The sequence below is a fragment of the Myotis yumanensis genome, unplaced genomic scaffold (assembly GCF_028538775.1).
Source record: "Myotis yumanensis isolate MYYU_CA2020_CCGP unplaced genomic scaffold, mMyoYum1.0.hap1 SCAF_2, whole genome shotgun sequence".
In the NCBI taxonomy this organism is placed as follows: domain Eukaryota; kingdom Metazoa; phylum Chordata; class Mammalia; order Chiroptera; family Vespertilionidae; genus Myotis; species Myotis yumanensis.
Window position 1 is genome coordinate 100,314,198 of NW_027223753.1, and position 15,792 is coordinate 100,329,989.

Below are 15,792 nucleotides of genomic sequence, written 5' to 3' on the forward strand. Positions count from 1 at the left end.
GAGCAAGGGGTCCCGGACTGCGAGAGGGCGCAGGCTGAGCTGAGGGACCCTCCTCCCAGTACATGAATTTCATGAATCGGGCCTCTAGTACAGTGGTCAGCAAACTGCGGCTCATGAGCCACATGCGGCTCTTTGCCCCTTGAGTGTGGCTCTTCCACAAAATACCACATGCGGGCACACATGTACAGTGCGATTGAAACTTCGTGGCCCATGCACAGAAGTCGGTATTTTGTGGAAGAGCCACACTCAAGGGGCCAAAGAGCCGCATGTGGTTCACAAGCCGCAGTTTGCCGACCACTGCTCAAGTCTATACTAATAAAAGGGTAATATGCTAATTAGACCAGACATCTTCCGGACGTCCTTACAGACAAAGCCACAGTGGCGGGGGCCAAGGCAGAGGCAGTTAGGGGCAACCAGGCTGGCAGGGGAGGGCAGTTAGAGGCGGTCAGGCCAGCAGCAGAGGGCAGTTAGGGGCGATCAGGCCAGCAGGAGGGAGCAGTTAGGGGGCGATCAGTCTGGCAGGCAGAGGCGGTTAGGGGCTACCAACAGGCAGGCAGGTGAGCGGTTAGAAGCCAGCGGTCCCGGATTGCTAGAGGGATGTCCGACTGCCAGTTTAGGTCTGATCCTGGCAGTCGGACATCCCCCAAGGGGTCCCGAATTGGAGAGGGTGCAGACCAAGCTAAGGGACCCCCCTCCCGTGCACGAATTTCATGCACTAGGCCTCTATTATAAATATAAACTTAGAGATAGGAATGGGCAATGATGTACCTATGCTAGCAAAAAAAGAAATCCTTATCTTTTTTGAGTGCTAGACTGAGATTATGATGAAAAAAGTGATCTCTCTAGGGAAACAGCAAACTCCCAGACAACAGTAAGTCAAGGTCATATTCCAATTGTGGGAGACCACAAATGAACTCAGGGAAGCCAAAGAACTAGATAAAGTAAGAATAGAATACCTAATTATCACTGCAAAGGAGAAATGTTATAACAAGCAGTTCAAGAGTCATTGGGGGAAATCAAGAATAAAAACAGAGAGCTCTGGCCAGGTGGACTATCATCCCATGCACCAAAAGGTTGTGGGTTCAATTCCTGGTCAGGACACATACCTAGATTACAGGTTTGATTTCCTGTCAGGGAGCATACAGATGCAACTGATCTATGTTTCTCTCTCTCTGTTGAATCAATAAAAACATATCCTCACGGGAGGATTTTAAAAAATAAATAAATAAAAACAGAAAACACACAGCCAGCTAAGGAATCCCAGGAGGCAAATTAACTCAGACTCTGAGCTTAGTTACATTTTAGAATCCATAAATTTTTCCAGCCCAGTGCTTTAATTGTTAAAGTGACTGAGTTTACCCCATTCTGCTCATCCACTTCTCCTTCCCACAAATACATTCTCCTGCCCATCTTCAATGTATACCTCCACTTTCACATTTTCAGTCAAAAATTGGCAAAGTGAAGTTGAAAAAGAAAAAAAGAAACCCAATACAATGCAAAAAACTTTTTGTTATGCAACTTTAGTATAATCAAGTACTACTTTAAATTATACCACTTATCCTATCTAATAATATAGAAACATGGTAATTAGCCATACCTCCGCTACCCTTCCCATTGGCTAATCAGGGAAATATGCAAATTAACTGCCAACCAAGATGGCGGCCGGCAGCCAGGCAGCTTGAAGCGAACAGAAGGCTTGCTTGCTTCAGTGACGGAGGGAGCCAACGTTCCCCGCCTGCCTTTGTTTTTTTTTTAATATATTTTATTGATTTTTTTACAGAGAGGAAGGGAGAGAGATAGAGAGTTAGAAACATCGATGAGAGAGAAACATCGATCAGCTGCCTCCTGCACATCTCCCACTGGGGATGTGCCCGCAACCCAGGTACATGCCCTTGACCGGAATCGAACCTGGGACCCTTCAGTCCGCAGGCCGATGCTCTATCCACTGAGCCAAACCGGTTTCGGCTCCCCGCCTGCCTTGCCAGCCTCTGAGCTTGCAGTTTAAGCATCATTGTTACAAATATAGAAGCTAAACAAAATCCCAGAAACCTGATTTCAGCCAGCCAGGCTTCAGCCAGCAGGACCACAACATTGTTTCAATTGTAGAACAAACGCAGATCCCTGCTTTCAGCCAGCCAGGATCTCAGAGCTGGAGTGAGCAGAACTGCAACAGTGTTACAATTATAGAACCCAAACAAACCAGATACCTGCTTTCAGCAGCCGAGGCCTCAGAGCTGGAGCCAAGCCTCAGAGCTAAAGCTGGCCCAGAATAAGAAAAAAAGAAAAAAAAGACAGGTTGGGAGCTTCAGTCACCCGCCAACCTGAAAACGGCCCTCAGCCCCTCACACAGACTGGCCAGGTACCCCAGTGGGGACCCCCACCCTGAAGGGAGTGTGACCAGCTGCAAACAGCCATCATCCTCTCATCCAGGCTGGCCAGGCACCCCAGTGGGGACCCCCACCCTGAAGGGGGTGTGACCAGCTGCAAACAGCCATCATCCTCTCATCCAGGCTGGCCTGGCACCCCAGTGGGGACCCCCACCCTGATCCAGGACACCCTTCAGGGCAAACCAGTCAGCCCCCACCCGTGCACCAGGCCTCTATCCTATATAGTAAAAGGGTAATATGCCTCCCAGCACCGGAATCAGCGGAGCAATGAGGCCTCCCAGCACTGGGATCAGTGGAGCCTCAAGGCCTCCCGGCACCGGGATCAGCGTGACAGGGGGCAGCGACCAAACCCCCTGATCGCCCTGAGGCAATGTGTGTGACAGGGAGCAGGGCCACAACCTCCCTATCCGCCCTGCTCTGTGCGTGACAGGGGGGAGCTCCTCAACCCCCTGGTCGGCCCTGCTCTGTGCGTGACAGGGTACGGAGCCCCAACCCCCCTGATGGGCCCTGCTCTGTGCGTGACAGGGGGCGGCGCTCCAAACCCCTGATCGGCCCTGCTCTGTGCGTGACAGGGGGTGGCGCCGCAACCTCCCTATCGACCCTGCCTTGAGTGTGACAGGGGGCCGTGCCCCAACCACCCAATCGGCCCTACCCTGAGCGTGACTGAGGGTGGCATCGCAACCTCCCGATCCGCCCTGCTCTGTGCATGACAGGGGGTGGCGCCCCAACTCCCCAATCGGCCCTGCTCTGAGTCCGACCAGGGGCTGCACCTAGGGATTGGGCCTGCCCTCTGCCACCCGGGAGCAGGCCTAAGCCAGCAGGTCATTATCTCCCGAGGGGTCCCAGACTGCGAGAGGGCACAAGCCGGGCTAAGGGAACCCCTCTCCTCCCCGAGTGCACAAATTTTTGTGCACCAGACCTCTAGTCTAATCTAATAAAAGGAAAACATGCAAATTGACCGTACCTCTGCTATACCCACAAGCCACGCCCACCAGCCAATAAGGAGCAAATATGCAAATTCACCTAACTAAGATGGCAGTGGCCATGGAGCTGGAGCATTGCCCCCGGCAATGAAGGAAGCCAAACTTCCGGCCTGCCCTGCTGGCCCTGAGATCTGCTCAAGGCTACAAATTTCAATTATAGAAGATAAATAAATCCCAGATACCTGCTTCCAGCTGCCGTGGTCGTGGCCAGCCTAGAAACGGCCATCAGCCCCTCACCCAGGCTGGCCAGGCAGCCCAGTGGGGACCCCCACCCTGAAGGGGCTCTGGCCACCCTGAAAACAGCCCTCTGCCCCTCACCCAGGCTGGCCAAACCCTCATGGGGTGAGGATACCCACTGGGGGGCTTGACCAGCCTGCAAACAGCCATGAGTCCCTCACCCAGGCTGGCCAGGCACCCCAGTGGGAACCCCCACCCTGAAGGGTATGTGGCCAGCCTGAAAATGGCCCTCAGCCCCTCATCTAGGCTGGCCACGCCCTCATGGGGTGAAGGTCCCCGCTGGGGGCTTGATGAGCCTGAAAACAGCCCTCAGCCCCTCACCCAGGCTGGCCAGGCACCCCAGTGGGGACTCCCACCTTGAAGGGGGTGTGGCCAGCCTGAAAATGGCCCTCAGCCCCTCACCCAGGCTGGCCAGGAACCCCAGTGGGACCCCCACCCTGGTCCAGGACACCCTTCAGGGCAAACCAACTGGCCCCCACCTGTGCAACAGGCCTCTATCTACACTAATAAAAGAGAAACATGGTAATTGGCGTACAACCGCTACCCTTTTCATTGGCTAATCAGTGAGTATATGCAAATTAACTGTCAGCCAAGATGGCGGCTAATTTGCATGCAGGCAGGTTGGGCCAGCTTGAGCTATCATCCCGCCCCCGTGGCGCCTAAGCCCCAACGCCAGCCAGGACCCCAGTGTGCGGCCTTGAGTGGCGTGGTGGCGGTGGGGGGCTTGGCGGCTCAAAGAGCCACCTAAACCACGCCCCCAACTGCCCTGTGTGCGGCCTGGGCGGTGGGGGCTTGGCGGTGCGAACAAACTGCGTAAACCACGCCCCCAGCCGGACCCCTGTGTGCGACCTGGGCGGAGGGGGGGGGGGCTTGGCGGTGCAAACAAACCGCCTAAACCACGCCCCCAGCGGGGACCCCTGTGTGCAACCTGGGCGGAGGGGGGGGCTTGGCAGTGCGAACAAACCGCCTAAACCACGCCCCCAGCGGGGACCCGTGTGCGACCTGGGCGGAGGGGGGGCTTGGCGGTGCGAACAAGCGGCCTAAACCACGCCCCCAGCCGGGACCCCTGTGTGTGGCCCTGGGCGGGCGGGGCCTCCACAGCTGCAGTGTTTGGACCCAGGCCCCCAGCCTGCCCTGGGCTCTGCTCAAAGAGGGGCTGGGGACCGGGGGTTTACTAAACTTTCCTGGAGCTGCTCCCCACACCCCAGCCCCTGCCCCAGAACCACACTGCCCGTAGCAAGGCTCCAGACAGCTTCCTGGCAGGTGGGTGGCGGGAGAGCTGAGTAGAGCAGGGCTGCAGGGAGCCACGGAAGGGCTGGGCTGCGGGAGCCAAGCTCCTGGGAGTCTGAGGAGAGAGCTTGAAGGTAGAGGAACCTTTGGCAAAGCCCCTGCCAGGAGCCGCGGCCATGGGGTCTGCAGGCGCGCACACAGGCCTCCGCCTGATGGGCGATCCTGGGCAAGCACCATGGCTTGGGGGAAGCGGCTGGCCAGCAGGTGGGCGGCCCAAGGAGCGCAGAGCGGCGCCAAGGTGGGGTGCACTCGGGGGGGCTCAGGCCTGGGCAGGGTGCTGGCGGGCAGGGATCTGCCTCGCCTGCAGAGAGTGAGGTTCTGTATTGGCCCCAATAGGCAGGAAACAAGAGGCGATGACTGCAGGGATGACTGCAGGCGTGGAAGGACGCCCAGGCGGAGGGGCACAGACTCGCAGCCCTGAGGCGGGGTGGAGGGGTGGCACCACCTCAGTGGAGGAGCGCCCCATGCTGGGTACCCCACTGCAGCAGTTTGGTGAAGCTCCCGGTGCTGACCGGGCCTCCCTGCGGCCTGCACACTTGAGAGGCCAGGACTCCTGCTCCCGTCTTGGCCCCAAAACTAAGCCTGCGCCCGCCCCGCCCCCAGTTCTCGCCCACCCCATGGGGGTGCACACCTGCACAGTGAGTGCAAGCCTACCACCTGCTCCCCAGAAGGGGGGGCAGTAAAGAATGGGGGTGAGGCGGGGGAGAGGAAAGAATGTGGAGCATCCATGATGAAGAGGTGCTCGAGAATGAGGCTTGGAAGCCTCATGGGGAGGTTTGTTCTGTTTGCCCTGGCTGTCCCTTAGGAAAGGCGGAGAGCCAGCTGTGAGGGCTCCCTGCGCCAGGAGTCCAGTTCCATAACCAACTGGAATTGGCCTCAGTTTCCTGCTCCGTAAAATGTGTTAAGCGTGTCCCAGTGCCTTCACTGAGCTTTGAGGGCCAATTGAGATACTATATAAAGAAAATAAGGGAAGACCTGAGAAAGAAAAGGAAGGTCAAGCAACACAAAAGGAAGATTGGAAGGAACCTGTAAACCTATTGTCACTTAAATAGGGACTAGAGTCAACAGTGTTGTAATGATGGTATGAAGCCAGGTGGGTACTGGAAGTATCAGGGAACACTTTGTAAAGTATATGGTTGTCTAACCACTATTCTGTAATTAATAAACCTGAAACTAATACAAAATAATATTGAATGTAAAGAAATGAAAATAGGAGTGAAATTTTTCTAAATTTCAAAGTTTAAATAAAGGCTGTAAAGGAAGGAAGGGGGAGAATAAAAATAGTGTTTTTCATTTTACCACTTTATTGTCTTTTCAGTATATAATAAGACAGTTGTCTTTATATGGTGCTTTTATGCTTTTCTAAGTCATTATCTCATTTGATGTTTAGGGCAATTTAAAGACAAGATAATTATTCCCTCCACTATTCAAAGAAAGGAAATCTTGGTGCCTGGCCCCAATGATTCAATCATCAATCCCTTATTGTAAAGCAGGGTTAGTGAAATTTTCTGTGAAGGGTCATATCTATACTAATAAAAGCCTTGGGGGTGATCGGGCCAGCAGGGGAGGGGAGTTGGGGATGATTAGGCCGGCAGGGGAGCTGTTAGGGAGCAATCAGGCAGGCACGCAGGTGAGTGGTTAGGAGACAGCGGTCCAGGATTGTGAAAGGGATGTCTAAATGCCGGGTTAGGCCCGATCCCGGCAGTCGGACATCCTGGGATCAGGCCTAAACCAGCAGTCGACATCCCCCAAAGGGTCCGAGATTGGAGAGGGTGCAGGCTGGGCTGAGGGACACCCTCCTTCCGTGCACGAATTTCGTGCACCGGGCCACTAGTCCTATATAATAAAAGGGTAATGTGAAAATTGACCCTAACAGCAGAACCACTGGGAATGACTGGTCACTATGACACACACTGACCACCAGGGGGCAGATCCTCAATGCAGAAGCTGCCACCTGGTGGTCAGTGTGCTCCCAAACCCCCTGATCGCCCTGCGGCAATGGGGGAGCTCTGCTCAGCCACAAGCCAGGCTGACGGCTACCAGAAGAGTGGTTGTGGTGGGAGTCTCTCCTGCCTCCTCAGCAGCGCTAAGGATGTCCGACTGCAGCTTAGGCCTGCTCCCCGCTGGTAAGTGGACATCCCCCGAGGGCTCCCAGGCTGCCAGAGGGATGTCTGACTGCCAGCTTAGGCTCGATCCCCCGGGGAGCAGGCCTAAGCCAGGAGGTGGACATTCTCTGAGGGGTCCCAGACTGCAAGAGGGCACAGGCCGGGCTGAGGGACACCCCCCGCCCCGCCCCCGAGTGCACAAGTTTTTTTGCACCGGGCCTCTAGTATAAATAAATAATTACAGTGCAATATGATACCAGTCTACTAATATACTCACAAGAGTATGAACAATGTAAAGACTTCCTTCTAGTACAGTGCCTAGTATATTAATAGATACCCACAAAATGAACGAATATTAAATAAGCACGTAAAAGCAGCTAAAAATCCCCAGGTTATTGGGGTTTTTCCTTTGGCTTGTTTTTAAATATAGTACTTGCTTTTATATTTTTAAAAATTTCGACTTGCCAAACTTCTCAGCTGGTTGCCAGAACAGATGATGAGAAAGCAAAAGCTTAAGAATATTTTATATTGGAAGTATTTTGTAATAAAGCTACAAGCAAAGTTAATCAAACATTTCTCTAGCCAGATGTTCTAAGATTGACTTATAATTTGTTAAATATAAACCATATAGTACCAAGAATGTCTTATAATCTAATATATATTAAAATGGATCTTACCTGTTTTTTTAAGTTATCATTCAATTCTTTCAAAGCATCAAAAGAAGACCTTAGCCTCTTGCTTTCTTTGTTTTTATCCTTGAGAACCTCAGTTAAGTGTGCAACTTCTGCATCATGTTGCTAGGAGGGAAAAATATTTTATTTAAAAATAAGGTAAGGATTCCTTGTCACTAACAGTACTAAACATAAATTAAAAATTAGAACTCCTTGAATCAAAAGAACTTTTATCAGCATGTTTAAGCACACATGACTAATGTTGCAAATAATTTATAAAAACTGTATAGTCAATCAAAATACTAACCAAGCATTAAACGCAATTGTGAAATACCTATTAAAACATATTAAGCTGCAATAAAGCTTCTGCTTAGAAAAATCCACCACAGAAACTCAATGAAATTATTTCTATTTGACATTGCAGAATGGTAAAACAAAGAAAGATTTCAGATCCTTCCAAAGAGACTAATTAGTTATTCATAGCTTTAAAGACTGAAATTTAACATTTAAGTTACCCTTAAGAAGTAGAAGAAATAGTCCACAGACAGAAAATAATTTCTTGTTCTCATAAAGTGGCTACAATTGTTTTACATCTCAAAAAATTAACATATATAATAAAATGTATCTGATGCTTTGACTCTCCTTAATTAGTTTTATAAATTATTCAAATCAATTTCCCCTCTAATTACATTTAAATGAGATAGCATGTTTTCAATTTAAAGTATGAATACTTGTTGTTTCTTTCACCCCTTACTCTCTATCCTTAATGTATTTGAAAAAGCAAGTTTACAAAGGAAAAAAAGTGAGTTTCCTTCTTTCAAGTAATCATATCGGCACCATTAAAATATAGCAGGTATCTTTATACTTAAAACAGCAGACAAATCTAAGGAGAAAAGAAAACAAAACACAAGAATAGCCCTAACCGATTTGGCTCAGTGGATAGAGTGTCAACCTGTGGACTGAAAGGTCCCAGGTTCGATTCTGGTCAAGGGCATGTACCCTGGTTGCGGGCACATCCCCAGTAGGAGGTGTGCAGGAGGCAGCGGATAGATGTTTCTAACTCTCTATCCCTCTCCCTTCCTCTCTGTAAAAAATCAATAAAATATTTTTTAAAAAAACAAAACACAAGAATAAAAGTAGAATGGAGAGCTCTGAGATTCCAAGCATTCCTTCTTGTGAAACCATGTTTAAAAATTCAATCTGCAAAAATTAGGTTTATGTCATTTTATTATTGCATTAAATGATTCCTTAAATAACTTAGGATATAATCAAAAATACACTTTTTTATACAATGTATTCCTGGGATGACGGTTGTTTCAATATTTGCAAATCAATTAATGTAATACATGAGACAAACAAAATGGACAAAAATCATATGATCATATCAACAGATACAGAAAAAGCATTTGACAAAATCCAACATCCATTTATGATTAAAAACTCTCAGCAAAGTGGGAATAGAGGACACATACTTCAACATAATAAAGGCCATATATGACAAACGTACAGTTAATATCCTACTCAACAGGGATAAACTTAAAACATTTCCCTTAAGATCAATAACAAGACAGGGATATCCACTTTCCCCACTCTTAATCAACATAGTACTGGAAATCCTAGCCATAGTGATCAGACAAGAAGAAGAAATCAAAAGCATCCAAATTGGAAAGGAGGAAGTAAAGCTCTTTATTCTCAGATGACATGATATTGTACATAAAAAACCCTAAAGATTCCACCAAAAAACTACTAGAACTGATAAATGAATTCAGTAAAGTAGCAGGTTACAAAATAACCTTTCAGAAACAGTTACATTTTCATTCACCAATAATAAACTCTCAGAGAGGGAAACTAAGAAAACCATACCATTTACAATTGCATCAAAAAAAAAGTAAAATACCATACTACCCTGGCCTGTGTTGAGACATTTCATGAAGTGTCTCAACCCTGTGCTGAGGTTTTAGACTTAGAAACAAACACCTCTGTACAGACGGATTTGTGGAGAGTGAGAATCAAGGCTAAGGTGTGTATTTTCTCTTATATGAATGGGAGAGAGAGAAGATGACTCAGGAAGCCACTGTAACAGTTCTTAGAAGCTGGGTCCGCTCATTGGCATATACACTACTCCTTACTGCAGGGCAATGTTCCACCTGGATCCAGCTGCAAAGTTTATTTGGAAAGTTGAAGGCCTCTCTTAGTCCTACTGGATTTGTAATGAGCCCTCTGTGGCCTTTTGCTTTGAGTGCTGTTTCCCTTTTATCAGAGGGCGGCACTATATAAATTACTATTTTTCCCACAGCATATTCACTTGGATTGCATTCTTAACAAAGGAAGGAGAGGCTGCATACTGGGCAGAAGTCACCATTCAAGGATAAGGTCGGCTTCCTATATACTTCTAAACTGCTTTAATAGAAGTATTCAAATCTCTTGAATAGTGAGCTGGAAAGGCTACAGGAGAAAAGGGGTTTCGGTTTTCATTAGAAAACTTTATGATTAAGGGAACCTTTAAAAACTGATCTCATGAATTTTAGTGCTCATGTGGCTTTAGTTGTTTGTTGCTTTCCTTAATGAATGAGACTCATTACTATTCAGCAGTAAAAAAAAAAAAAAAAAAAGTATCTCTTACCCTTTGAGACAGCATGGAGGGACCTTAATGCTAAGTGAAATAAGTCAGTCAGAGAAAGACAAGTATCACATGATCTCACTTATACGTGGAATCTAAGTAACAAAATAATCTGATGAACCGAGTGGATCCAGAGACATGAAAGCATGGAACAGAGTGCAGAATCTCGGAGGGAAGGTAGGGGAGGGTGGGTGAGTGGGAGGTAATCAACGAAGGACCTTGTATGCATATCTGCATGGCCAATGGGGTGGTGAGGGCCTGGGGAGGGGGTGGGGGAGGGCTGGGGGGGGGGGGTCACTGGGGCGGGGAGAGGAATCAGAAAAAGATGACTAAGTGTCAAGAAAAATACCAACCCTTAGATGATCCACATAATGAATTTTTAACTGTGTTTCATGAAGTAACTGTAAATAAATGCAAAGGGAAAGACAGAAATTCTCATGAGAAAAATGTAAAAGTTTTCAAAAGAACATAACTGGGAATTTCAGAACTTTATCATACCAGAATTAAAAAATTTATTAGTTGAGCTCAATAGCGACATAGAAATGAAAGAAGAAACAGTAAATTTAAAGACAGCTAAACAGACATAAAATCTGAAGAACACAGAAGGAAAAAAAATGAGGAAAAGGGAACTGAACTTCAGAAATCTGTGGAGTAATCTATTCTATAATAATAAAAGGATAATATGCTAATTAGACAGGATAGACTGGACGTCTTCCGGACGTCCTTCTGGACAAAGCCACAGTGGCTGCGAGGGCCAAGGAGGGCTGGCGGCCGGCAGTGGCAGCAGCAGTGGGGTGATGGGGCGGTGCCTTCCTCTGATCGGCCCGGTCGCCTCCCACAGAGGGAGGCCAGAGGCAGCAGCAGCGGCGGTGGGGTGATAGGGACGGTGCCACCCCTGATCAGCCCGGTCACCTCCCACAGAGGGAGGCCAGACTGCGGCTTAGGCCTACTTCCCCTGGAGAGCGGGCCTAAGCCATCAGTAGGACATCTCCTGAGGGCTCCCGGACTGTGAGAGGGGTCAGGCCAGCCTGAGGGTCCGCCCCCAGTGCATGAATATTTGTGCACTGTGCCTCTAGACTATAATAATAAAAGGTTAACATGCTAATTAGACCAGATGTCTTCCAAACGTCATTCCGACATCCTTCCTGAAGAAGCCGGGGCCTGAGGGAAGCCAGCCTGGTTCCCGGGTGCCTGCAGGCAGCCCAGGGAAGCCAGCACAGGTCCTGGGTGCCTGTGGGCGGCCCAGAGAAAGACAGCCAGAGTCCCAGGTGCTGTGGGTGGCCCAGGGAAGGCAGCCTGGGAGAAGCCAGCCTGGGTCCCAGGTGCCTGAGGGTGGCCTGAGGAAGCCAGCCCGGGTCCCGGGTGCCTGTGGGCAGCCCAGAAACCAGCCAGCCGGGGTCCCAGGTGCATGCGAGAGGCTCGGGGGAAGCCAGCCCAGGTCTTGAGTGCCTGCAGGTGGCCCGGGGGAAGCCAGCCCTGTTCCTGGGTGCCTGCGGACGGCCGAAAGGAGCCAGCCCGGATCCTGGATGCCGGTTGGAAGCCAGTGCCAGCAGCTGGGAGAAGGAAGACCTACTCTTCTTTTTTTTTAAATGGCTTCAGAAAGGAAGGGAGAGGGAGAGAGAAACATCAATGATGCAAGAGAATCATTGATCAGCTGCCTCCTGCATGACCCCCACTGGGAATTGAGCCCGCAACCCAGGCATGTGCCATTGACTGGAATCAAACCTGGGACCCTTCAGTCCGAAGACCAACACTCTGTCCACTGAGCCAAACCAGTTAGGGCAGGAAGGCTGATCAGGGGATTTTGTGCATCATGCCTCTAGTAATAATAATAATAAAAGCGTAATATGCAAATCAACCGAATGACCAAACAGCAAAACAACCGTCCAGATGACCTTCTGGACAACCATGCAATGACACCCACTGGCGCCAGGCCAGCCAAGGCGGGTGCGATGCAATTGGTCAGGGGCCCAACCATCACCGCATGATCACCCTGCAGAGGGAGGCCCAGGCCACTGGCCAGCAGGGCAATCAATCAATCCGGGGGCTCCACAATCACCCCAAAGAGGGAGGCCCAGGCCACCGACTGGTGGGCTACAGCAGGTAGGTGGCCCTCCCTCTGTGGGGTGCAATTGATCACATGATCACCCTGCAGAGGGAGGCCCAGGCCACTGCAATCGATCAACTGGTGGGCTCCATGATCACCCCAAAGAGGGAGGCCCAGGCCACCAACTGGTGGGCTGCAGCGGGAGGGTGGGACCTCCCTTTGGAGGACATGATCAATCACATGATCACCCTGCAGAGGGAGGCCCAGGCCACCGGTCAGCGGAGTGATCAATCAATCAGGTGGCCCCATGGTCACCCCTAAGAGGGAGGCCTAGGCCACTGACCAGTGGGCTGCAGCGGGTGGCCAGGACCTCCCTCTGCAGGGGCGATCCATTGCAGAGCCCTGCCAGGTGGGCAGGGCCTACCTCTTTGGGTGAATCAATAGCGGAGCCCCACAATCAATTGCACCAAACAGGGAGGCCCAGGATACCCCGTGGCGGTGCTGTGGCAGGAGGATGGGGCCTTACTCTGCGGGGGCGATTGATCACGGGGCTCCCGGGCTGTGAGAGGGCACAGGCCAGGCTGAGGGACGCCCCCCCCAAGTGCACGAATTTTGTGCACCGGGCCTCTAGTAGTAATAGTAAAAAGCCTAACATACGAGTAATTGGAAATCCAAAAGAAGAAGAGAAAGTACTAGGAGTAAAAAAAAATATTTGAAGAAATATTTCTTTTTTTCTCTCAAATATATTTTATTGATTTTTTATAGAGGAAGGGAGAGGGATAGACAGTTAGAAACATCGATGCGAGAGAAACATCGATTAGCTGCCTCCTGCACACCTCCTACTGGGAATGTGCCCACAACCAAGGTACATGCCCTTGACCAGAATCAAACCTGGGAACTTACAGTCCGCAGGCCGATGCTCTATCCACTGAGCTAAACTGGTCAGGGCAAGAAATATTTCTTACTAGGAGAAAGAAAAATATTTGATTACAAACTTCCAAAATTTGGTGAAAAACATAAATTTATAAATTCAGGATGCTCAGTGAACCCCAAGCAGGATAAAATCAGACAAAAGCATAGGGATAAGTACCTTTGGAGAGAACCAAGATGGCGACATAGGTAAATAACTATACTCGCCACCTCCCATAACCACATCAAAATTACAATTAAAATACAGAACAATCATCATGCAGAACTGCCTGAAAGCTGGCTGAACGGAAGTCCTACAACTAGAGAAGTAAAGAAGAAATCACGTTGAGACTTGTAGGAGGGATGGAGGCACAGATGGTGCTGGTCCAACACACCCGTGCTGTTTTTTTAATTGGGAGGGAGATAGTCTCTGTGGAAGCCGCCCCGTGAGGAACAAGAGGTCCCATTCCCACACCAGACTGCCAGCTCAGGTTTCCAGAGGTGGGAAAAGAAGCCCCCATAACTACAGGCTATAAAAACCAGTGGAGATTGGGGCTCAGTGACAAGGAGGCTGCTGGAGACCTAGCTATTCATCTTAAAGGGCCAGCACATTAACTGAACTTAAAAAGTCCCTCTTCCTCTGAGCCCTAGTGCCAGAAGAGGCTCTAGGGCAGCGGTTCTCAACCTGTGGGTCGCGACCCCTTTGGTGGTCGAACGACCCTTTCATTGGGGTCGCCTAAAACCATACTGCATTTCAGATATTTACATTACGATAAATAACAGTAGCAACATTACAGTTATGAAGTAGCAACGAAAATAATTTTATGGTTGGGTCACACCATGAGGAACTGTATTTAAAGGGCCAGAAGGTTGAGAACCACTGCTCTAGGGGACCCAGCAACATACAGGGAGGAACTGGATTGTCTGGCATCAGGACAGAAACTCCAACTCCCAGATGGAGGTGACTGCAGGGTCATTGTTGCTATGCTGGAACCTCTCTGGTTACAGGGCTGACTGGCAGCCATATCCATTTGCTCTGCCATGGTGATTCCCTAAGACTCCATCCCATCCAATCTGCAGCCCCACCCAACATGTTTGCAGCAGCTTTTGCATATGAATGCCCTGTCCTTGCTCAGGCTTCAGACTTTACTAAACTCTCTCAAAAAAGCTACAGCTGGGGCAATGTGCTCCAAACTTATGAAAAAAAAAGGCTCAAGACCCTGAACTAGCATGAGCCTGCCTTGCTTCACAGCTGGGCCTCGCCTGGGCACCTCCAAGCCCAATACAAATAGCACCTGCTGGCTGGTCCCAGGCAATGGCTGACTTTGCACCTCTCTAGAGGTCCTAGAGCCAGTGCACCTGTTGGACAGCTTCAGATCATACCAGAGTATAACTCTACACATCCACAAGTGACACACTCAAGGGGCAGGCTCAATGAGCACCAAAGCCCCATTGAAGCAAGTCCTACTCCATAGGGGTGTTTCCTGCACAGCAGCTTTCCCACTGGAGCCATAGCTGGTCCACACAGCCATTTGGCCTGGATGTCAATTCCTCCCAATGACTGCCAACAGCAATCAAGGCTCAACTACAAGACTGTGTACACAGCCTACACAGGGACATACCTGGAGTGCCCAGCTCACATGACTTGGGAGGCTGAGCCACTGGCCACTACAGGACACCTACTTCACAAGGACACTCTATCAATTCCAGGAGATACAGCAGCTCTACCTAACACAGGGAAGCAGCCAAAATGGGGAGACAAAAAACATGTCACAAATGAAAGAAATGGAAGCTAGAAAACGGTAGGATACAGAGTTCAAAACCATACTTATAAGGTTACTCAAGGATCTTAGTGAGAAATTCAAAATCATGCAAAAGGATCAGTCAGAAAATAACCATACACTAAGTGAAATAAAGAATAATTTACAGGGATTTAGCAGTAGAGTACAGGAGTCTGAAATTCAAATTAACGATGTGGAATATGAGGGACCAAAAAATACCCAATCAGAAGAGGGGAAAAAAAGAATCCAAAAATATAAAGATAGTATAAGGAAAGTCTGGAACAATGTCAAGCATAGCAATATTTGCATTATGGGGGGGGCGGGGGGGAGAGGCAGAAGGAGATGAGAGACAGCAAGATACTAAAAACCTATTTGAAGTAATAATGACAGAAAACTTCCCCTACCTGGTGAAATAAATAGACTTACATGTTCAGGAAGCACAGAGAGTCCGAAACAAGAGGACCCCAAAGAGGCCCACACCAAGACACATCATAATTAAAATACCAAAGGCTAGAGGAGAAACCAAGATGGCGGCATAGGTAAAAACCTGAAATTGCTGCCTCGCACTTCAAAAATATAACTAAAAGACAATACTTGAGAGTAACCTTATAAGTATGGTTTTGAACTCTGTATACTAAAGTTTGCTTGCTTCCATTTCTTTCATTTGTGACATCATCCAGAACCACAGAAGGCTGGCTGAGTGGAAATTCTACACCTAGAAGGAAAGAAAAAAGCACACTGAGACTCAGAGGAGGTGCAGAA

The 15,792-nt window shown here is 49.1% G+C and overlaps 1 protein-coding gene across 2 annotated transcripts in view; it reads right to left on the bottom strand.

The window, feature by feature from the left end:
- Nucleotides 1-15,792, bottom strand: part of CCDC138 (coiled-coil domain containing 138) — a 238,756-nt gene that overhangs the window by 181,564 nt on the left and 41,400 nt on the right. For both annotated transcript variants that reach the window (XM_070405855.1, XM_070405854.1), the window contains exon 7: nucleotides 7,680-7,799. In XM_070405855.1, coding sequence (XP_070261956.1) covers nucleotides 7,680-7,799 — 120 coding nt within the window. The remainder of the gene's footprint in view (nucleotides 1-7,679; nucleotides 7,800-15,792) is intronic.